At 32.4% G+C, this 23,901-nt stretch overlaps 2 protein-coding genes across 3 annotated transcripts; both read left to right on the forward strand.

Moving 5' to 3' along the window:
• The first annotated feature begins 4,109 nt into the window (after positions 1-4,109).
• LOC131647218 (uncharacterized) lies at positions 4,110-7,524 on the forward strand. 2 transcript variants are annotated; one of them, XM_058917130.1, is made up of 6 exons: positions 4,110-4,296; positions 4,391-4,531; positions 4,925-4,987; positions 5,463-5,698; positions 5,878-5,925; positions 6,618-7,524. In XM_058917130.1, the coding sequence occupies exons 1-6, from the start codon at positions 4,203-4,205 to the stop codon at positions 6,813-6,815; spliced, it is 780 nt and encodes a 259-aa protein (XP_058773113.1). In that variant the 5' UTR covers positions 4,110-4,202; the 3' UTR covers positions 6,816-7,524. The 2 variants fall into 2 exon arrangements, with proteins under 2 accessions (XP_058773113.1, XP_058773114.1); XM_058917131.1 differs by having other exon boundaries at positions 5,466-5,698; positions 6,618-7,441.
• Positions 7,525-15,879: 8,355 nt separating this feature from the next.
• LOC131652713 (isocitrate dehydrogenase [NADP]-like) lies at positions 15,880-22,238 on the forward strand. Its single transcript, XM_058922657.1, has 15 exons — positions 15,880-16,215; positions 16,320-16,363; positions 17,090-17,199; positions 18,141-18,178; positions 18,386-18,463; positions 18,873-18,926; positions 19,008-19,109; positions 19,232-19,320; positions 19,425-19,528; positions 19,665-19,733; positions 19,823-19,938; positions 20,709-20,743; positions 20,843-20,985; positions 21,118-21,240; positions 21,655-22,238. The coding sequence occupies exons 1-15, from the start codon at positions 15,969-15,971 to the stop codon at positions 21,752-21,754; spliced, it is 1,452 nt and encodes a 483-aa protein (XP_058778640.1). The 5' UTR covers positions 15,880-15,968; the 3' UTR covers positions 21,755-22,238.
• Positions 22,239-23,901: the final 1,663 nt, after the last annotated feature.

Consider the following 23,901-nt stretch of genomic DNA (forward strand, 5'->3'; position numbering starts at 1 on the left):
ACATGCCCCCTTCTTTTTGAAAGATTTCCTCTTATTACCGAAATTTAAAGTTTTATCATTTTAGAGAAATTTGCCAAACTTTTTTATACAAAAAGAGTGATGTTCACATCTTCATCCGAAATGTATTCCTCCAATTTTTCTCTTGAATCAACTTTTAAAGTAATACTCTTGAATTTCTTCTCATGAGTTTCATGCTTCTCTAGTCTTTCAAGTTCAATTTCATGCTCTTGAAGTCTTCTGAACAATGTTGTATACATCATTTTGGATAGGCTCTTCTTTTTAAATATCATTGTCGCTTTCTGTTTCCATGCCCTGGTTAAAGATCTAAGAATTTTAAGATTAAGTTCATCACTATAAAAAGTCTTACAAAGCGTTATTAAGTGGCTTATGAAGTGTGCAAATCTTTTCTACAAGTCAAGAATTGATTCTTAGGTTGTATACTCTTGAGATAATGTGTTCGGTTTTGATCTTTTCACATCCATGGTTTCATCATGAGTGCCTTCTAATGTATGCCATATTTCTTTTTGTTTTACATTGAGAGACACGAAAGAACTAATCCATACCAGGAGCTGATTGAAGCATGTTCTTCGCCTTTTTGTCAAATAGGACTTTCTTTTTATCATCATCATCTTAAGAGATTTTGATTTTGGGTGTACCAACGCCATTAACAACACTTATGGGAATGAAATGACCATTTTCTACAACATTCCAAATATCGTCATATTATGCCTCAAGATATGCTTGCATGCAAATTTCCAAAAATTATAGTATTCTCCAACAAAATAAGGGGTTTTGTTGTTACTGCCACCGACTCTAAAAACAGGGATTAGGGAAGTCATTTTCTGGATCTTATGAGCAAGTTACCTTAATTAGGTGTTTTAGAAAATTTATAGAGTTGGTGACAAATTTTTTATATTGAAAATTTTACTAGTTTACTCTTACAGGTTTATATCAGTAATGCGATGGCTTATTTTTATGGTTAAATGAATAAAGTGATTTATAGACAAATAAATGCAGTAAAGTAAATTGCACAAATATATATTCTGGTCCCCCTTTCCAATCAAGGTAGTACATCTCCCTCACACCTCGTGAGGGACTATGTTAGAATTTTTCTTATAGTCTACAACTAATACTCTCTTTACAAAATTCTAACACACATAAGAAAGCACACAACTTTCTATGTTTTACAAGCAAAAGAAAGGGATATACTTTCTCTTATACACATTTGTCATCACAACTTGATAAGCAAGTTACAAAATACAGCTACACAGATAAAATAGTTTGAGTACAAATGTGTTTGTGTTAGCGCAACAATCGAGGGAGGGTCGAGCAAGGAGCATTCTTATTTTTATGGGACTTTCCTTTGAGCAACACATCATTGTGGGAGACACACCACTTGTCCACCTAAAAACTTAAGGTGATAGGTGAATGGGTTCTCCCACCCTCTCACACTTGTACCGTCGTTGACACCTTGCAATAGGACACTACTTCCTGGGCTTTTCGATACAAGTGGGTCTGTCCATTTCCCGAACCAAATACTCATGAACCAAAGGCTTATGATACAATTTGTTAGCGCAACAATTGGCGGAGGATCGAGCGAGGAGCATTCTTATTTTTGTAGGACTTTTCTTTGTGGGAGACACACCACTTTTCCATCCAAAACCTTAAGGTGATAGGTAAGTGGATTTTCCCACTTATAAATGTTCAAGTCACCACATTCCTATCCAATGTGAGACTATTTCCCCATTACTCACACTTGCATTATTCTAACGGTTTGGACATTTGTCAAACACTTTAGAAAATTTTTCTTTCCTTTTTGGAAATTATATGACCAAATGATATATAACTCAAGTGCTCAAAGAAGAAGATGAATCTCTGTTGGAACATTATTTATATATTCCAATATAGAGAGAGATGAATTGAAAAAAAATTCATTAAGTCAAGTCCCACATTGTATGTTAGTTGGAAAAATTCCTTAGTCCCACATCGCCTAGATTAGAAATCTTGGCTAGTTTACTTCATTATATAAGTAAGTCACTTGTTTCATTTCAAAACTCACCAAAAACTTATTTTGAGTTTTTCCTTCCTCACTCTCATAACTCCGCGTCTTTCGAATTGTCGAAGCGCCAACTTCTCCCCCTTTCTTTCTACTCATTGAATTTTCCGAGTATTTTCTTGAATTCTCTTTAGAGAATAATGTTAATTTCTTCTCGTTTGAGTTGAGAAATTTTCAAGTATAAATTTTTCTTGGATTCTCTTTAGAGAATTATTTGAATTTCTCTTTGTTTGAGAAATTATTGTGATTGGTCAAATGACCATTATTAAATTCTCTTTTGAGAAATATTGAAATTTCTCTTGGTTTGATAAATTACTACGACTGGTCAAACCAGATATTAAGATGGTATTTATACCATATTTGAATGGTCTTAGTACCATCTGAAGGTGTATTTCTAGACCGATTATCTATCGTGCAAATAGTAATCGTACAGTATAGAACTGGGCTGTTTTATCCTGGAGGCGGCGCGGTAGTTCGACTGCTTTGCATAATTTTAGGCAGTACCGCGAAACGTCTTAAAGAGAGCGACCTAGTCCGCGACTCGACCCGGTAATTTCTTCGGTGGCAAACTTTTTAGAACCGTGATCCAACAATCTCTTTATCTGATGTAAAAATTTATGCAGTAGAAAAATTTCTATGAAATATTTTGAACACGGTAAAATATTTCAGGAAAGAGGTGAGTTTGAATTTGAAAAATCTCTCTATTTATAATTAATCATGTACCTCTTGAATTTTCAGAAACAAACAGTGGTTAAAAAAAATTTATGATCATTTTGAATGTTATGAAAAGGTTCTATGATCCTTAGAGATGAAGAGGTAAGACATTGGTTCAGTATTTTTCAAATTGATACATATGATAGGATAATCGATTGACCTATATGGAGTAATGGATTATCCTTCCCATAACGTTTAAAAATATGCAATTTTTGTAATGGATAAGCAATTGACCTAGAGGGGTAGTTGTTTATCCTAAGTGAAAAGTTCAATTTTTTTTCAAACTCATACATGGTTAATCGATTGAATGAATGAGTAGAGATGGCAGGCAGACCCAAATCCGCGGGACTCACCCGAGTCAACGGGTGAAAACTTGAGTTGACTGGATTCGAATTCGGGTGCGGGTTTGGTTAGTGTGAAACTCACACCTGAAATCTGAAACCACACCCGCTTAGACCTTAATTTTAGTTGTAATGTTACCAAACTTGATGGAAAGTTTTAGACTTTAATTTAAATTTCAATGTTGATGGAAAATTGTAATGTTGATGTTGGAAAGTTGTAAAATTGATGAAAAATTGTAATGTTGTTGTAGGAAAATTGATGGAAAATTCCAATATTGTTGTATTTTATGTGTTTTGTTTCGGGTTCGGGTGAAAAATCTCGAACCCAACGGGTGTGGGCGTGTGTTATTTTACCACCCGAATAACTTTTTAGATTTGAGTTAGTGTTCAGATGGTGAATTTGAATGCGGATTTGGGTAGTGTAAAAACTGCTCCCAACCCTACTCGTTGTCATCCATACAAATTAATCGATTAACATTATCTTAGAAAAATTCCTAAGTTAAAAATGCCAAGTTTTTCCATTTTAAAAACTAAGTAAAAAATGAGTTTGAAACTTTTTCTTTCAGCATCTAAGAACTATATCATATGAAAAAACATATCATTATTATACACCTTAGTTTATCTTGATTTCCATAGCTTCATCATTTTAAGTCCTTGAATCATAACCTTGAATTAATTTTGCCAAGAACCTTCAAACTTGTCTTGAAACTTCATTCGTTTGCTGAATCTTTCCCTTCTTTTATATATTTGTCTTCATCAAAACATTTTTATAAGAAACTTGTCTTCACAATACCACAACATTTTTATAAGAAACTTGTCTTCACAATACAACCATTAAGATGACTTACAAAATTATTTTTTATTAATGACATAATGAGAAAAAAAAATTGAAAAAGTAAAAAAAAAAAAGTTTTGTAAAACTAATTATAATTGAATAAAAATTATTTTAACATTGATATAATTAATGTTTTTAATAACACAACTTAAAAAATAAACTTTTCATGAGAGTAATGGAGTAACCATGTTCTTCTTCGGAACAATTTGTCAAATGTTCAGAAAGAAGAACTAACTCGAATTGAATTGAGGGAAAAATGAAAAAATTATTGGGTCACACAAAACTCCTCAATCTCATTAGATTTTCCTCTTTCTCTTCAACTTCTCATTTCAACCACTTCACCGCCACCAGTACCAATTCTTCTTCTTTCACCTAATCGTCATTTTTATTATTATTATTTTCAATTTATTTTCTAATGATTTTGTTTTTCAATTTTTGATTCAGGTTTGAAATCTGGTGCAGTAATAAGAACAATACTGAAATTGAAAGTAAAACCCCTCAAAGTTTCACATTCCCAGCGTGCATTCATTTTTCAACCACCTCTGAATCCTACTGCTAACTACCTCCGTAATTTCCGCTATTCTGGTAAGCTTGTAACTAACTCTGTTAGGTTTTAACTGATTCTGTTAGGTTATGAACTAATTCTGTTAGGTTCTTAACTAATTCTGTTAGGTTTTAGAGTAACGTGTTTGCAATGTGAATTATGATAACTGTCAAATTTGTATTAGTTTAATTCTTATGTATGATTTATATAACAGTTTCTTAGAAAATCTCAATTGAAAATGTGGAATTTGTTTGGATTGACTTATTTGAGATTATCTACTGACATAAGCAATTGTGCGACTGTTTGATCCGCGGTCTATGGAAACAATATATCCTGTGTCCATAAGTTTAGCTTATAAAAACAACTTATACGGAAAAAAATTGACTTTTACTTAAAATTTTTGTAATATTGGGTTGTTTTGATACATATTTCAGGTATTGGATGCATCTTAGGCATTTCGGCTGCAACTGCATCTGCTATTGCTTATTCCATGGATGGTGAGCTGCAGATTTGATTGGTATTATATACTTTAGTTCTTATGTTACCGTTATTGAATAAAGGCCATAGCGGCGCTGTAACGCTATTCCGTATGGAAATTTGAAGAAATCGCTATCTATAAAGCACATACACTAGAAACACGACACCGGTACTGACACATCGACACCGGTAATAATTTGAAAAACTTATATAAATTAAACGTAATCACAAGTGTCAGTTTCGGACACTGACAAAGACACACATTTTTTCAGAGATGTTGGTGCTGCAGAGGTCGCTATTGTTCTGAGATATGCTATTTAGTACAAAGTCAAATAGTGGATTTAGCAGCACTGTAGTACTGTTGCGTAACCGAATTTGAAAAATCCCTATTTTCCTTGATCTGTGATTGACAACATTATTATCTGTTAATTTTGCTGGTACCTGTAATCCCAAGCTGCATTTCTCAATAATTTGATCTTTTTTTTCTGCGACAAGTAGTTGAGGATGCTTTGTGGGATGATCGTCATAACAATTCACAAGATCTTTCAGAGGATGAAGAAAATATACAAGATCTGTATAAAGTAGTTGGAAAATTTTGGCTGCCAATTTTGTTCTTTCTGACAGTGCTTACAAACTTGGATAATCCATTTACAATATTATTCATTAAACTGACGTTATTCCTACTCAGCACAAAGCCGAATCCATTCTCTGTCTATGTTTTTGTTGATCAGGTCAGATACTGCATTGATAATACTTTGAAAAAAAGTGTATACTACTCAAAATACTTGAATTTATTTGTTGCCATTTTTCGAGCCGTCTTAAGATTTTTCCAAAATATATTTCATTGGGTAACTAAATGTGATATGGTTTTACTTGACAATGTTCTGATAAACAAATTCTTGTGTTGCAGTTGTGCCAACAATCTATACGCGAAGATACTAGTTCTTTTAACAAAAAGGTGCATCATCATCTCTTTTATTTGATTGTGTTTTTAGTATGAAGACCTAACGATCTCAGTTTTTTTCGCTTAGTTACACAGATATCTAATATCATTTTATGATTTACTAATAGAATTATGTATCTACATATCACACTATATTGTTTGGTAATCTTCCACGTTGCTATGCTTGTTTAGCGCTTATTTGTGATTATCTTCTGATATAAGTACTTGTGAAACTGTTTGGAAGAACTTCCCGAAAGCTTATTTTCATAATCTCTTTGGGATGGCATATAAAACAGCTTATAGCTAATGAAAACAGTTTGACCGGTTTATCTTTTCTTATATAAATTTATATGATAGAAATGATTCTACTATAAGGCGCTTAAATAAGTTGTTTATCCAAGTATGGCCTAGCTATTGTCTACTTTATGGTTTTTGTTTGCACTTTGCAAAGTATTGTCCCGCCCTAGATTTCAATAATTGGAGTCAAAAGGCAACATTAGATATTCTGATAAAATAATGCATGCCTAGATGTATTGGATATGCCGAATCGGTAGAACAACGATCATATTTGACTGTGAGTTTGCTATGTGTAGTTTAACGTTAAAATTGAGGGAACTTAGTTAAGATCTTTTATATACTATGAATTTCTCCGATCTCAATGATTTGGAACACATTTTGATATCCGGTGATTCTTCTTTTATCTGCAGTCAGTATATGCCAGCAAAGTTGAAGTAGATGACTATAAGCTTCTTTGCCTGGCTGATGTTGAAGTAAGAGATCACAAGTTTACTTTGGTTGGAATTCTTGGTACATGGTGGACTCTTCCACATTTACCATCTTGGGAAGCACGATCTTTGGTCGGAGGAAGCATCTTACTGTCAAGGAATGAACAAGGAAATTCATGATTTTCTGTTGTGAAAGCCATGATTTTTTTTATCTCTTGTTTCCTTTTTTAGGGAAAGATTAGGGGTTAGTTGGTTACAAGGAGGGAGAGTTTGTTAGCAGCATGGATCAAACTCTGAACCTCCTTACTATTTCTTCAGCATTCCAACTCATATAACTGGAGTTCACCTTTAGAGATTTTTTTTTTCTTTAAAAGGGCTTACCCTTTCCAAGTCTTGTATTGTGATCAACAAGTTCATCTTTTTTATAATTTTAGAGAGTAGTGGAATCTGTTGAGGTGAATTTTTTTATGTAAACTTTGCTAAGTATAAAATTTAACATATTGAAGAATAAAGAAAGCAAAAGAGGGCTAAATCAAATTGGATTGGTACTTATAATACAGTATCAAATCAAATTATATAAAAAAAAGGATTTAAATGTTTATAATTTATGGTTCAGACCACAACTCTGCGAAATTTTTACGGAAACGCTGACATTGTCCACTTTAATTAAGGCATTTTTTTCTCACTTTTATGGCGTAGCTCATAGCTATGAAAACCCGAAATTGCTTTCATAAATTTTTGGAGATGCATTTTCGAATGCACTCTACTCTATTTTTGCCAAAAATTGATTTGGAGATGCTTCTCCAAAATTTTCTATGGTGAATTCGGAGATGCATCTCCAAAAACACCCCTGACTCCATTTACTACACGTTTTTCATTAAAATTGACGTCGATGTTGGGGACACTCTGTCGATTTTAACCAATATTAAAGTCATTGAAATTGTATCTCTATGTTGGTTCAAAAAAAAAAGAAATTGTATCTCTATGTTCTTACTTTTTTGATCGAGGTGATAGGACGTTGTATCATTTGCAAAAATAAGACAATGCATGAGCCATCATAGAGGAGTTAGATCTTCTAAACGAAAAAAGGTGTAACAATATTATCACCAAATTTGACAACCATCACCCATCTTCAAAAGAGTGACAACAATTCGAAGGTAGGGAGAACAACACAACATTGCGACACCGCCCTGATAGCTGGTCACTCTAGAGTCAGGCGGTGAAATTCCAATTACGAGGGCATTGAACTAGGTTTTCACCTGTGATAGGGAAGGGGAGCATACCCTTGATTGGACATGACCCCTAGATACGTTAGAAAGATGAAGACTATTGAACCATCCATAATAAGTTAGGGGAGAAAAAAAATCTATGTAAAAGAATGAATGATGAAATAAAAATCATTCCAAAGATAAATGATGAAATAAAACCATTCACACGTATAAATGATAAATAAAATCATTCATAGAAGTTAAACGATATAAAAGCAATTACAAATTTGAAAAATAGTTAAAACAAATCAATATCAATGCTTACAAACAGATTCCAGAGGCCAGCGCCCTACCCGGCAACAATAAGCAAGAGAAATCAATAGTCAGGTCAGGTTGATATGGCTTTATTAGACATCACCAGTTTCCCTTCGGCAATTTTCTTCTCCACGTTGAGTTTGTCTCGAGGAACTTTCACTTTTGGATATAACAACCCCACTTGTTTTATAGCGTTGTTGAAGGAAGCCTGCATCACCCGGTTAGCCACACATACAACATTCTCATATTCTCCCTTCAACTTCTTAAGCTAGTCTATTAGGATCTTCACCCGCTCCTTGTAAGATTCCTTTGTATTAGTGACAATAACCACCATATCCTTCATTGTTAGTATTAAGAGATCATTGGGTTTTAGTTAGGCTATGTTTGGGAGTTTGGAAGGGAAGAATAGAGTAAAAAGAATAAAAAGATTTTGGGTACAGGGTTTTGGAGTGTTTGATTTTATTCCTAATATCAAAAACCTCATAAAATGGGAAACTCAAAAATTGTATTGAAGGAGGATTTTGGAGGCTTTACATAAATTTTCCAAATATCTTTTAGGTTGTTATACTATTTTGAAAAAAAAAATTGTAATGATAATGACTCTTTTATCATTCTAAACAAAATCATTTTTTTTTTTAAATTATCAAATATTTTTCTATATTTTTTTAAGAATTCGTTTTCGAAAACTTTCCCCTCCCTCCAAACTCCCAAACATAGTCTTAGAGTTTTCTCCGCTCTAGAGCATGCCTGAACCTCATCGAGAGTCTTTTCCTTTTCCCTCAGTGACTCCTCAAGTAATTTGACCTTTGCAGCAAGAACAAAATGGGCATCATGTTCTTCTACCTCCTTCTTAGAAGAAGAAAGTTACTCTTTGACCTTATTTAGTTCTTTCTGAATAACGTCTCACTCGAGAAGGACATTGTCGAGTTGTCTTAGACATTCAAGCAAAGTAGGTGTAGTCACCTTCTTATTCAACTAACAAGTGGCATCAAAAGTTGGTCTTTTGGTCAAGTCTCACGATTGCAAAAGTTCTGGATATGGGTAAGGACGGTCCAGAGGATGTGTACAATAGAGCTCCAATTTTTGTTGGAGAGAATTACACATGTTAGAAGGATTGCATGTACGTGCACCTAATGTTGGTTGACAAATTGCTTTGGGTTGTTATCTAGGATAGTCCTTTTATCTCTAAAAGTATCGTATATGACATTTTTGTTAAGAAATACCGTAACGATTAGAATGATGAAGAAACTTACAAGACATCTTACGATTTATAAACGAGAAATATACTGATTTTTGGCTTGAAAGCGAATCTAAAATTTTCAATTTCACATTGTAAAACAGCTAAAATAATATGGGTTGCACTCTAGGTTCTCCATAAAGGAGCTGGAGATGTTGAACAAACTAAAATTAACACTTGGACAAATGAGTGTGAACTCTTTCATATGGAACCCGGAAAATATGTGGCTTCCACGCAGATGAGATTCAACTACTTAGTCAACAAGTTAGAGAATTTGGGTAAGTGTTACCTCAGATTTTTGACACAAACGTTAGATCTTAAGATCTGAACCAATCAAAATAAACTTGTTTGACTTGGTTTGTGTTTTCGATCGAAATGATCAGTCTCGACCATGAAGATCTAACAAATTTGGTGGCTTGCCTCGTCGAAGGGCGATGTTAATCCTGGTCGAATATTCATTAGGCTAAAAGGCCAAGGACACGTATGTTTTAGATTTAGTAAAATTTAGAGTTTCCAGTGTAACACAACTAACTGCACGCAGTCAGACAAGGATAACGGATAAGGTTATCTAAGAATGTGTAAGGCCTGCAAAGGAGAAAGTTGTTTGACGTTGGAAACGTGGCGAAAATTGCAGAGTCGATCGGTGTAGATTATTACATTAGGATTAGTATATAAGCAAATGTTTGTTTGTAGTTTTGGTGGTCCGCAAATTCACACAAATTCTACAACTCAAAGTATCCAATTGTGAGCGAAAATAGTGATCTGAAAAATGTATGTACTTGCTTTCCATTTATGAATTTAGTTTTCTTTTTCTTTTCGTTAACATTTACTGCATTAAAGTTCTTCAGTTTTTTATTTACTTCGACTTTAATGACAAATGTTTTCAAACTTATAGTTTTCTTCGCACAATCTGTCATGAGATCTTTTCGAGTTTAATCCCTTAAGTGAAACCAAACTTGGCTTTGTTTACTAAATATTTTCCAATAAACAGTAAGATAATGTCTAATCGAGATCATGCAAACAAAATTTTAAGGTCAACGTGTTAGGAGTGGCAATCAAAATTAACTGACATTAAATAATTCAATGATCTTAAAGTCACTTGATATATCAACGCTTTTTGAAAATCTCATTGTACATGAATATGAGCTTAAAAGACTTAATGAAAACGAAGTCAATTCAAAGAGGAAAGACAAAGTTAAAGAAGAGAAGAAATGAATCTCCTAGAAGGTCTCTACTTAAGTAGCAATGATGACTTTTCAAATGATGAATATATGACATTTTTTGTTAGACATTACAGTAGATACATGATAAAAATAGTCTTAAGCATTCTAACAAGAATTTAACGAAATTTAGAAAATATAATTCATCAAAGAAGTGGGAAGATAAGAAGAAGGAAAAAAGGCAAGTGACATGCTACGAATGTAGTAAACAATGTCACTACAAAATCGATTTTCCAAGTTTAACTAAGCACATAAGCAAGCAACCATTCTACAAGTCCACGAGCAAATCAGTGAAAGGATGTAGAGAATATATCGCTTGGGAAGAAGATGAAAGATTCCTCATATTCCAAAACAAATTTAGATGAAGAAGTAAATCATCCTTGTTTGATGGCGCGACATAAAAGAAAATAGTTGAAGGTGAGTGATTCTGACTCACATTCTATACCTTCTTATAATTAGTTGTCTAATTTTTTTTATAAAATGCATTTTGAAGCATTAAAAGCTTTTAAGATCTCCCTCCAAAATAAAATAATTTAGAAACTTGAGAAAGAAGTCTTAAAACTCAGAAATACTTTAGAATCCCTTAAAGGTGGACATGCATATCTTGTGAATGATCAACTATGTATTTCCCATTTTTTAGAAGCAAAATTGAAAATCGTTGAGTGTGAAACTTATTCTAGTTTAAAATTTGAGATTGAGAACTTGAAAAGACAAACAACACATCTCTCTAATATACCCATTAATGTTAGAAAATTGATTGTCTCATGTTCATCCCTTCTGCTGTTTATCCTTCTCCAAATCTAAGGGTTGGGAAACTATAAAAAAACAAATAAATGAGAGAGAGAGAGAGAGAGAGAGAGAGAGAGAGAGAGAGAGAGAGAGAGAGAGAGAGAGAGAGAGAGAGAGAGAGAGAGAGAGAGCAATTCAAAGGCTAATATTAGAGCAAGAACAAGGGGAAATAGAGAATAAATAGAAGAGGATCCAAACCACATCACCTTAATTTCAAATGATAAAAGATAATCTATTGACTTGACTTGATTCAAAATATAAAAATACATAATAATACAAAAATATACTTCAATAAATTGAATTCATTCACTAATGACTCAAGTGTGTGCATTAACCTTGTCTCCACACCTCTTCACTACTAATGTTTTAACTGATCACTCTAATTTGTCTAATTTGACTTCATTACACTAATGACTTAGAAAAAAATTATGGACAAAAGTTAGACAAATTATAGTGAGTAGTTAAAACATTAGTAGTGAAGAGGTGTGGAGACAAAGTTAATGGACACACTTAAGTCATTAGTGAATGAAATGTAATTATGTTATTGTTATTATTAGGCTAACTCTAACATGTGTTTCAAGGACACATGTTAATCAATTACTTCCTTCATTCTTATTTATAAGTAAATTTGGACTTTTTAAATTCATTGAATAAATGTTGTATTTGAATGATATAAATATTAGATATAACATTTACTTAATGAATGTAAGAAATTAAAATTTGCTTATAAATAAAAATAGATGAGTATATGTAAAAATATTCTTTTGGAATACGTGTAATTAATTTTTTGAAACTCTAAACATAACTTTAATCAACTTAAATTTTTTAATTATAGTATTTTTAACTTGTGCCCTTAGAACATTTCCAATAGAGAAACATCATTTGGTTGCTTGTGTTATATTTTGTGGGTCCAAATTGCCATATTATATTTAAGCAATCCATACGCAATTTCATCTCTTTTTTCTTTAAGAGCATCTCCAATGAAAGAAATATTTTTGATTGCTTGTGTCATATTTTGTGAGTTCAATGTGTCACATTGCATATAAGAAAGTCATATGCAATTTTTATCAATTTTACATCAATGGTAATTATAAATAAATAATCTAAAATTAACCCCACCAATCAGCAAGTTTTCAACTTTTTCAAGTTGTTTCATAAAATTCTATCCCTAATAAAAAAAATGGCTTAATTGCACTTTTGGTCACACTATTATCCATTTTTTTAACTTTTTGGTCCCTCTATTTTAGAATTCGAAAATTTGGTCCCTCAACTTTGATTTTTTGAGGATTTAAGTCCATGTTCAAATCTGAGTGGAATTTTTGATGGCATGGCATATAATCTAATTGTGTATCAAATGCCAACTCATTTACATTTAATTAATATTTAACTTAATAATTTCGTATATAACTTGATAATTTCTTAAACTTAATTTAATATTTATAAAATCAAATACCATAATATAAAATCATTATATAAAATCTTGAATGTTATTGAACTCTAACAATTGGAAAGTACATCGCCTCTTTGTTCCTCCCAGGAAACCACATTTTTCTTCTTCAGATCCTTCGCTCATTTTTCTTTTTCTTTTACCTTCTTCTCCAACCCATGTCTGAAAGAAGTTTTTCATTTGCCTCAACAAATCAGTCTGGTTTAAGAAGAAGAGGGAGTAGATGTTGGTGTGGACTTGAGTCACCATTGATGACATCTTGGACTTATGAGAATCCTGGAAGAAGATTTCATGGTTGTGGTAATTTTAAGGTGGTGGGAAAAAAAGGATGCAACTATTTTGAATGGGTTGATGAAGACATGAGCAACCGTTCAAAAGATGTGATTAGATATTTGAAGAACAAAAATGATGAGGCTATAGATTTAATTAGGGACACACAAAAATGAAAACTTGAGGAAGATGAAGATAAAGTTTATGGGTTATTTTTTGGGTTTATCGATTGTGTTTGTAATGTTTCTTGTGTGTGCCTTAGTTGCAACACATATTTTTAAATGAAGTATTTTCAATGTATTTGTGAAAAATGCTTATAAGTAATTTCTATGATTGTGTAATTTATCAGAATTAGTGAAATATGAAACATGGTTTATGTGTATTTTGTGTTTTTTATGTGTACTAATGAAAAGTGATATTATGTAAAGTGTTAACTTATGGAAATTGATACGACTCTGTTATAAGCACCAAAAATAGCCTTTAGCTTTATCTTTCACAAATAGTCTTTAGTGAAAAAATTATGCAGTATAAGTACGTACCAAAAATTATGCAGTATCAAGCACCAAAAAGCCTTTAGTGAAAAGTGATATATATATATATATATATATATATATATATATATATATATATATATATATATATATATATATATATATATATATATATATATATATATATATATATATATATATATATATATATATATATATATATATATATATATATATATATATATATATATATATATATATATATATATATATATATATATATATATATATATATATATATATATGGCATATCTTATGAGAATGGATAAGTTATATGAGAATGTGAGAATGAATCCGAGTCATTAAATTTTAAAATAAATGGTTGAGATTATGTGTCATTGTTTTTTTCTCTTTCCTCCATCATTTATTTTAATAATGGAGGAGAGAGAAAAAAAGATTGACACATAATCTCGACCATTTATTTTAAAATCTAATGGTTCAGAATCATTCTCAGGTTCTCATATAAAAATGTCATTCTCATATGATACGTCATATATATATATATATATATATATATATATATATATATATATATATATATATATATATATATATATATATATATATATATATATATATATATATATATATATATATATATATATATATATATATATATATATATATATGAGGAGGGATATTATTACTTCAAGAGTAAGTTATCAAGACTTACTTCTCATCATGACCATTGATTATTTTTAATCTAATGGTTAAAATTAATATGTAATTAAATGTGGAGAGAGAAAAATAATACTCATTAATTTTAACCCTTAGATTGAGAAGAATCATTGGTCATGATGAGGAATAAATCTTGATAACTTACTCCTGGAGTAAGAATATCCCCATATATATATATATATATATATATATATATATATATATATATATATATATATATATATATAATGGAAACTGTTAATATTATGGGACAACAAAAATATTCATAAGCAAAATATTCATACTTTAGCCATAAGCAAATTATACAACTCTTAATTACTTCATCTATTTCAACATAATCAGGTATTTCAACGGTTATAACATCTTGGTCATTATTCAACGGTCGAAGGCCTCGAGTAAATAAAAACACGGCGTTCCAATACCAACGACATTTTATATTGCCATATTCTTCACTTTTAATCATGCTTTCACGATCCATATAGGACATTAAGTCAACGTCCCAATCCCAATTTATTTCAAACACTACTTCACATACGTACAACTTTACAGGATGGTATATAAATTCTCCCTTATGGTGTATTCTAAGTCTGACAGTTTGTGACACTGTTGGCCTACACAAAACATGTACAATAAACAACCATTAGGGACATGGGACCACAGAAAGAACTTTGTAATAAAATACTCATGAAATAGAGTTGGGACCACAAACAGAACATTGTAATAAAATACTCATGGAACAAATTTGTGACCACCAACAGAATTTTATGCTAAAGTAATACCAACACAATAGCACAACACAGTACCAACCATAACTTAAAACAACTCATTAAGTGGAACAAAAATGACGCAAAACCTTAAGCAAAAACAGTTGAGACAACAACCACTTACCTCAATACATATGTTGGATTTGACATTGAAGATGGTGTTCAGGAGAAATAAGGCGAAATCACAGAAGAGTGAAGACAGTTGAGACAAAGCCGAGCGTAGGAGACGAGCTTAATGGACGATAACATTTTGAATACCACCGATGATGATGTTCTGGAATGGACGATGATTTTCTGAAGAACCACGATGATGTATTGTAGGGAATTAAAAAGGACTCATTCCAATAAGGGTTCACTTAAATGAATTAGAAAATATAAATAATATTTGCTTATTTTAATATTTTGAAATTAAAATATATTGTGTAATTTTCAAAATTATTAAAATATATCAGAAAAATAATGTGAGTTGGCATCTGACACATAATCAGAATATATGTCATGTCATCAAGAATTTCACTCAAATTTAATCATGGACTTAAATCTTCAAAAAATCAAAGTTGAGGGACCAAATTTCCGAATTTTAAAATAAAAAGAAAAAAATTAAAAAATAAATAATAGAAGAACCAAAAATACAATTAAATCTAAAAAAAATTAAGAAAGTAAATCATCTCCAAGATCTCACCATTGTTACCAACACCCTTACCATTATTAGCAAGATTAAGGAGTAAATGACAAATATTGTAATTATAAAATGAAATCGATGTATTGGCCGGTTTCACGAAAAACCGGAGGTATAATCTAAAGTCGCATCAAGTAGAAAGGGTTAACCAAAGTCAAAACCCATAGAGGAAGTTATGTTGAGAGCATCACCATCCTTCTTTCGATTAACCACCACCTCCACAGCCATGTTCTCTTCCACTTCTTCCATTTCTTCTCTCAGAAACCCTAACTTCCTCTTCCCTTCATCTTCATCACCGCATTCTTCAAAACTCTCCATTCCTCCTCACTCTCTTTCGCTTTCCAACAATCGCAATCGCATCTCCCTTCGATGCTTCGCTTCTCGTCCCATTCATGTCGTCAATCCCATCGTCGAAATGGACGGTAGCCTCTCTAACCTCTCTTTCTCTCTTTCCTCACAGTTCGTTACTTCACTTCACACCGTTTTTTATTTGTTAATTTGTTAATATCATTATTTTGCTTCGCAGGTGATGAAATGACCAGGATTATATGGACGATGATAAAGGATAAAGTATGGATTCATGCTTTCTTATTTTAACCTCACTTTTTATTGCTTTATTATATTAATATATCGTTTTCTATCTGCTAAGAAGCACATGAAAATTAAAATATATATTAAATTTTAGAAGTTCAATCTCGATCCAAAGAGCACTGATGCTTTAAATGTGTGAGATTGTTACTACGGGCGATCCAAATTCGTTCTAGATAGACTATTTGATGGTTTTCTATCTGCTAAATAGCATATACAATAGACACTTGACACTGGTAATAGTTTAAGAAAATGAAAGTGACTAAATGTAATTATATGTGTTAATGTTTTGTATGTGTACGACGCCTGAACACACCTTCAATTTGAAGTGTTGGTGTTAAATGAGTTTGGATTGCCTACAATTTGTATTCCTACACATTTACGCTGTGAACGCATAGGTGACAGTTAGATCGAGATAAGACTGTCCAACATTTAAATTATCCCTACACACTTATGGTGTAAACGCATAGGTGACAGTTAGATCGAGATAAGACTGTCCAACATTTAAATTCGGTATTTAGATTTTTTTTTTTTAATTTAAATGTGCATTGAAATTTGGGCGGTCCAATAACAGGCGTGGTGACTACATAAATGCGTGGGATTGTGACTACCGGCAATCCAAATTCCTGCTAGATAGACTATTTGTGATTTGCTTTTTACATTAACGAGTTTTTTTTTTTTTTTAATATTTAATTAATGTGAGTGCAGCTTATATTTCCTTACCTGGATCTGAACATAAAGTATTTTGATTTGGGGATTGAAAATCGTGATGCTACTGGCGACAGAGTGACTGTCGAAAGCGCGGAAGCTACTCTCAAGTTAGTGATTTTTTTTTTCATGAAAGGAAACATTCAAAGCATGATAACATAACATGCATTGGCATTTTAATTATTTTTTTATTTTACTGTTAGTGGTTTTTGTTTTAGCTGAGAATGTTAGATGGAAAGGTGTAGATAGGTCTCTTAATTAGAAAAGTACAAAAAATGCATGTAGATAGATTTTCTTGATATGGGGAGGATTGCTAGCCAAGTAATGCTGCTTATTTAGTTTCATTGAATTTATGTAGGCAGGGTTTTTGCTTTTGACCCTAAACAAATAGTCTAAAAAGATATATGATATCAGTCATCGTCACGGAAAATCCAACACACTTAAAAACCCTAATCAATTTGTTTACGGCTTGACCGGGGAAGCTGTTTGCCTTGCTGGATTTTTTGTTATGGTAATTGATGTCGTTTATCTTTCTAGACGTTTTGTTTAGGGTTTTCCTTATTGGATTTGATTTTCCATTACGATGATTGATGTCGTATATCTTTTTAAACGATTTGTTTAGGGTCCTCTGTCCTCCTACTTTAGCTGCATTTTGCAGGTTAGGTTTATTGGTTTTGTTTTGACATTTACCAAAAGGAAGGAAGGAACCAAAAAAGTTATAGGAGTGTTTGTTTCGTGTAATCTGTTGGTACATTTTGTTGCAGTGGAGAACTTGCATATTTAATGTCTTTTCGCTGTCTTTAACTTTGGCATAGAATTATGTTTTGTCCCGCAAGCATGTGATGCTCTCTGTTCCTAGGAATTTGCCATTAGTTACATGCTTGTATTGGGAATGTGCCGCTTCACTGCAATTTTACCTTAGTTTTCACCTAATGTATCTCTTGTTCTTTTTACTTCGGAGGGTTTTCTTATCCTGCCGCCATTCCCCCAGTTTTCTAAACAAATTTAAAATAAATTCCCATTTGTTAATTGAAACTTCTATTTGCTTCAGGTACAATGTTGCTGTGAAATGTGCAACTATAACTCCTGGTAAGTTGTACCGGGCTTTAAATAGATGTAGTGCTCTGTATCATAAGTCATTTGTCTTAGTGCCATATCCTCGAATTTAAATCATATTATAAAACATCCTACATAATGCATGGCAAGTGGACTCTAGTTCATGCTCTTGATTCGTTTATAATTTTGTTTACAAAAAAAATAGCATCTGAAGTTCTGAACTCTATTTTGAATTTTCAGATGAAACCCGAGTCAAAGAATTTGGACTGAAGTCTATGTGGAGAAGCCCCAATGGCACAATAAGGAACATTTTAGATGGTTGGTTTTATGCACATATTATTGAATTCATGCATCAAAAATAGTGATGTTAGCCCTTTTCCTTACTGTGTGCCAATGTCAGTTCCCCCATATGTTTTATTTTAGGTGCATTTATGTACATATATGCTATAGTGGAAGAGATATTAGTATGCACGAAGATTAGAGATACTACAGTGCGTAGTTTTGTGTATTTTACTTGCAGGATTTTCACGTCTGATTACTTATTTTTGGAACATACATACAAATGTATGAGAAATTTATGCTATTTCGATTCAATCTATTAAAATGCAGTAATCTACTACATCTTATAAAGATGCTGATCCTGTGATAGGGAATGTTGCTATGTGAAGAAAAAACAATTTTTGATGGCTTTAAATTTTTGCTTATGATATTTTCCCTTTTCTTTTAGGTACTGTATTTCGTGAGCCCATAATATGCCGCAATGTACCCAGAATTATTCCTGGTAATGTCTTAGCTGTAGTTTGATTCTTAGTGAAGTTAAATACCACAGAGCACCAATTGAAACTTATTTTTCGGTTATCAGGATGGAAAAAACCCATCTGTATTGGTAGGCATGCTTTTGGTGATCAGTATCGTGCCACTGATACAGTAATCAACGGACCGGGGAAGCTTAAGCTGGTATTTGGTATGTTACTTTCTGAAGACCTCCTTTCTGTTGGAGTTGGTTCTTCTTTCGGGGTCAAATTATCATTTTTAGGCATCACATGCGTAGTTTACCTTCTTTTCTTTTTTCTATCTTGAATTCAGTCCCTCAAGATGGTGACACTCCCGTGGAGCTTGATGTTCATGATTTTAAAGGCCCTGGTGTAGCTCTTGCTATGTATAATGTTGATGAGGTTTGTTCATTGTATATTTTCGGTGTATGCTAACTAAATGTTTAAAAACTTGCTTTTGTTGCTTTTTTTATTAGATTCAAACACTTGTTTTCCTTATATGCCAGTCTATTCGAGCATTTGCTGAATCATCCATGTCATTAGCATTTACAAAGAAGTGGCCACTTTACTTAAGCACCAAAAACACAATTCTCAAGAAATATGATGGCAGGTGATTATTGCTATATCTATGCGCGAGTTCATGTTTTCAGTTGTTGCCTTTGTATGCAAAACTTCTCCTTAATATAGGCAGCCTTTCTTTTCATTTGCTTCTATTGGAGATAATATACAGTTTGATATTATTACAGATTTAAAGACATATTTCAGGAGGTTTATGAAGAAAGGTGGAGGCAAAAGTTTGAAGAACACTCTATATGGTTTGTTTTGACGTCTGTGAGACTATTTTGCATGCATTACATACATTTACATATATACACATTGATGCTTGACACTTGAGTGACTTCAGGTATGAACATAGGTTAATTGATGACATGGTGGCATATGCACTCAAGAGCGAAGGTGGATATGTTTGGGCTTGTAAGAATTATGATGGTGACGTTCAAAGTGATTTACTTGCTCAAGGTAATATAGAGACCTTATTGTTTATATTGAAGCATGATGATTGTAAGTATGATGTCAGTCATAAGTAACCCCCACCAACATTTCTGATTAGATCAATTCTTGGACCCAAACCATGGAAAGTGGTAACTTTTTTCAAATACAGAGAAATATATTGTATCCTTGTCCAACCAATTTGGCTCCCGGCGTATACATCAGGATACTAAAACTATTTATAGACCACACCATTGTAATTTGCTTTGTTTGGATCTATTTTATTGACATTTGGTTATCATATAATTTAACCTTGACAAAGGCATTATTAGTATGATTTTTAACTTTTTTCTTTTGTTATTATGGGTTTGTAAAAAAAATGTAAGAAATGTCCGTAAGAAAAAATTTTGTTAGGAAAATAAGCAATTACCCAAGTGTTTCAATGCCAAGTTTTACAAACAAATGACACTACTGCCTTTTGTATTTATGTTTACCTTGGTATACATTTGTGCATAAAGAAAATTGTTGCTTTTCTCTTCAACATGAATTGAACAACAAAATGATGTATAGCATAAAGTAGCAAGGCAAGGGGAAAGCATTTCTCCTTGTTTCTGATTAGTTGATACTTAAATCTTGAAATTTTGTATGTCCTGGATTGTCAGCTTATGTAGTCAATTATCCTTGCGAATGTGAATGTTCTGGTGTGGTTGTTAATTACATTTTCATTAGTTGAAAGTAATTGTGAAACGCAAAAGAAAGCATTTGAAATTTGTGTAATTAATAATTCTGAATGTGTGCAGGATTCGGCTCATTGGGCCTCATGACTTCTGTGCTGGTATGCATTAGATTCTTATTCTTACCACAATATTTTTCCATCAATATCGACATTTCTCTTTTTTGTTTTTCGATGTCTTATGTTATGGTTGCAATGCAGTTATCTTCTGATGGAAAGACATTAGAAGCTGAGGCAGCTCATGGAACTGTAACTCGGCATTTCCGGTTTCATCAAAAGGGACAAGAAACCAGTACAAACAGTATTGCTTCCATATTTGCATGGACACGAGGACTGGAACATAGGTACTCTGTTGCTTGTTTCAAATTCTTGTGCATTTAGATGTTCTTTTGATCTTCTATTTAAAACTTTTCTACCTTCCTTTTTGTCCATTTTTCTGAATGTGTTATTGAGATGAATATGTTCTTATGTACCAGAGCAAAGCTGGATAATAATGAAAAATTACTGGATTTTGCTAAGAAGTTGGAGGCTGCATGTGTCGAGACAGTAGAGTCAGGAAAGATGACTAAAGATCTTGCCCTTCTGATTCATGGGCCTAAGTAAGTGAATCTCCTTCCCAACCATGTTTACTCATTTGAATATTTTGGTATTCTGAACTTTTTGTATTTGAAGTTTTAATTTAACTTTGTCATTCCTGTGTCCTGCTTCAAAGCAACTATTTGTTTTAAGATTTTACTATTTGATGAAATGCTTACTGCAAATATATTACCTCATATTACATGTGAATTTCATATGATATATCATATACCTGGGTTTATAGTCTAATTTAACTGGTTTGTGGAATGTGTGTACTTAAGCATGTGTTTGAGCCGTTAACCATTATATATAATTATATCGGTCTTCTCTAGCCTGATATTACACTCGGGCAGAGGGTTTGCTGTAGTCAATGTTGGAGTCAAAATATTTGCAAGTAAATTGTATGTCTAATTGTTATGATATTGGATTTTGTGCAGGGTATCAAGGGAATTTTACTTGAACACTGAGGAATTTATTGATGCTGTGGCGTCTAATCTCGAGAGTAAGCTCCGAGAGCCTGCCACTTCAACAGTCTAACTTAATTTTTTTGTTGGGAAATTGGAAAAGCTATGGCTTGATAGATAAGGAGGGGGGCCTGTAATGATAAATTTTTGGGACCTTGGTTACTACTGGCTTCTTCATTCTTATTGCCTGTTTGTTTTAGGTCGATTTTGAACACCCTTCAAATTCAAAGTTACAGTTTGTAGGCTATGATAAATCACAACCAACATATATTGGGACGCCGTACGGAAGTGTATCCAACACAGGCTTAGACTAATGTAGTAGTTAATAATTTGTTGTTGAAAGAAACAACTATAATAATAGTCAAACAATAAATATCATCAAGTTTGAACTGTAGGAATTAGGAAACATAAATATCAGCAAGTTTGAACTGTAGGAATTAAGTACAAATAAATTTTTATGAACAAATTGTGAAGATGAGAGGGATATAATTGTATTGATTTGATGGCCAGTATGAAAATTGATTTCATGCTGTAATTGATTTTGAAGTTTCCTCATATTTGGCTTTGTTCTAAAGTGATTCAACCACGGACATATATCGTAAGAGAATGAATTGTAAGAGAATGAATGACATGACATTTGTACAAATTATTTCATATTCATGCTATGTTCTAGAAAGCATTAACCATGTTTTTGTCAATGTACCTTCCCTTCAAACTTTTATCATCACCGTTACATTTTCTTGTTGATACATTCAAACTTCAGACAGTCACTACATGTTTCTTCAAGCCAATCAAAGACAAACTTCTTGGACAAACACAATGATTTTCTAACAACTTCAAATTAAACTAAACTACTAAACATATAACAAAATAAGTTCAAAATGGGTCAAAAGTGGAGATAATTGGGTCTGAGTGAAAGTAAATCACAGGGCTGAGTAAAAGTTTATTTTTACTGATGCAACAGGTCGCACTTAGCGTCATCAGACCGTGCCTAGTGCGCACTGCTTGGAATTTTCAAAATGCCAAAAGTCCCCTAATTTTTCCATTCACTTTCACTCTTTAAGCCTTATACTACTTAATGCAAAGCTATTAAATACTCATAAAGTTGAGTTGCTTCCTAACAATTGCTTGTTTTACGTCGTAAACTCGACACCTTTTATCAAGTAGACGCTCCCTCTTGTTGTTTCCTTTTACTTGGCTAGTTGTTCGTGCTTTCTGGTTTTGCTGTTGTTCTTTAACCAAAAGTTACTCCTGACCAACACTTAAGGAAACATAATGGAAAACAAGTATATACACACTATAGACAAATGTACAAAGTTTGAAAAGATAGAAACTATTGCGACGCTTTTAATATATAAACACCAATTCTCGACAACGACATTTTGTTAGTCTTGCAGCACATCAAAAGATTTAGGTAACTATATTTATATCGTCTCCACAGGGATTAGTGTGATATCAATGTCGTTCAACAATCTCTACGATTTAAGCATGGGTTTGCAAGATATATGTTTGTTTAAAGCAAAGGAATGTAAAAGCAGATTTTATAAAGAAAGTTTTGGAGAGATATGAGAGTTTTTCAAGATTTGAGTTCTTCCACCGATAGAATATGCATTTTACCAATCAGTTATATACAATCTAAACATTTATCAATTTCAGCACGTATCGCTCACAATAGAGTTTATGTCTAAACTTCTGATGAAGTTTCAACCTTATTGTTTAATCGACGATGTCTCAACTTATCAAACAATATGGAAGCATTATGAATCGATACTTTCTGTGAATGTTAAACCTAAAGCTATGTCTAGCATTTAGAATCTAACAGAGGCTTATCTTAATCAAGATTCAAAGCGTATCTCTCAATAATAATTCAAATTCATGGCTGCATAATGAAACAAAGATATCCTTAATATTAAACCAAGAATAAATTACAAATAACACTATGATCAATAAAAACCTATTACATATGCATTCTCTTAATCTTAGAATGTGAACAAATTTATTCATCTCTATAATCACGCATCACTCGTCAACACCGTTTATATCTAAAGCGGCGTTGCGGGATTTTACCGGTTAGAATAACATATGACGTCTCAATCTATTAAACAACACAAAAACATTAAGATCTGATACAAAGTGAATATCAACTCTCAAATCTATGTCTAGAGTTTGGTCATTGATAGATGATAATCTTAGGTCAAGAGTTTGAAAGATATTTCTCAA

The sequence above is a fragment of the Vicia villosa genome, linkage group LG2 (genome assembly GCF_029867415.1).
Source record: "Vicia villosa cultivar HV-30 ecotype Madison, WI linkage group LG2, Vvil1.0, whole genome shotgun sequence".
NCBI classification, from domain to species: domain Eukaryota; kingdom Viridiplantae; phylum Streptophyta; class Magnoliopsida; order Fabales; family Fabaceae; genus Vicia; species Vicia villosa.

Bases quoted from the DNA above. Each gene is read 5' to 3' on its own strand.
- LOC131647218 (XM_058917130.1), top strand. From the start codon at position 4,203: ATGAAAAAATTATTGGGTCACACAAAACTCCTCAATCTCATTAGATTT. The intron at 4,297-4,390 runs GTACCAATTCTT...TTTTTGATTCAG, and splicing joins CAACCACTTCACCGCCACCA to GTTTGAAATCTGGTGCAGTA. The intron at 5,926-6,617 runs GTGCATCATCAT...TTTTATCTGCAG, and splicing joins CTAGTTCTTTTAACAAAAAG to TCAGTATATGCCAGCAAAGT.
- LOC131652713 (XM_058922657.1), top strand. From the start codon at position 15,969: ATGTTGAGAGCATCACCATCCTTCTTTCGATTAACCACCACCTCCACA. The intron at 18,179-18,385 runs GTAAGTTGTACC...TTGAATTTTCAG, and splicing joins ATGTGCAACTATAACTCCTG to ATGAAACCCGAGTCAAAGAA. The intron at 19,939-20,708 runs GTAATATAGAGA...GAATGTGTGCAG, and splicing joins AAGTGATTTACTTGCTCAAG to GATTCGGCTCATTGGGCCTC.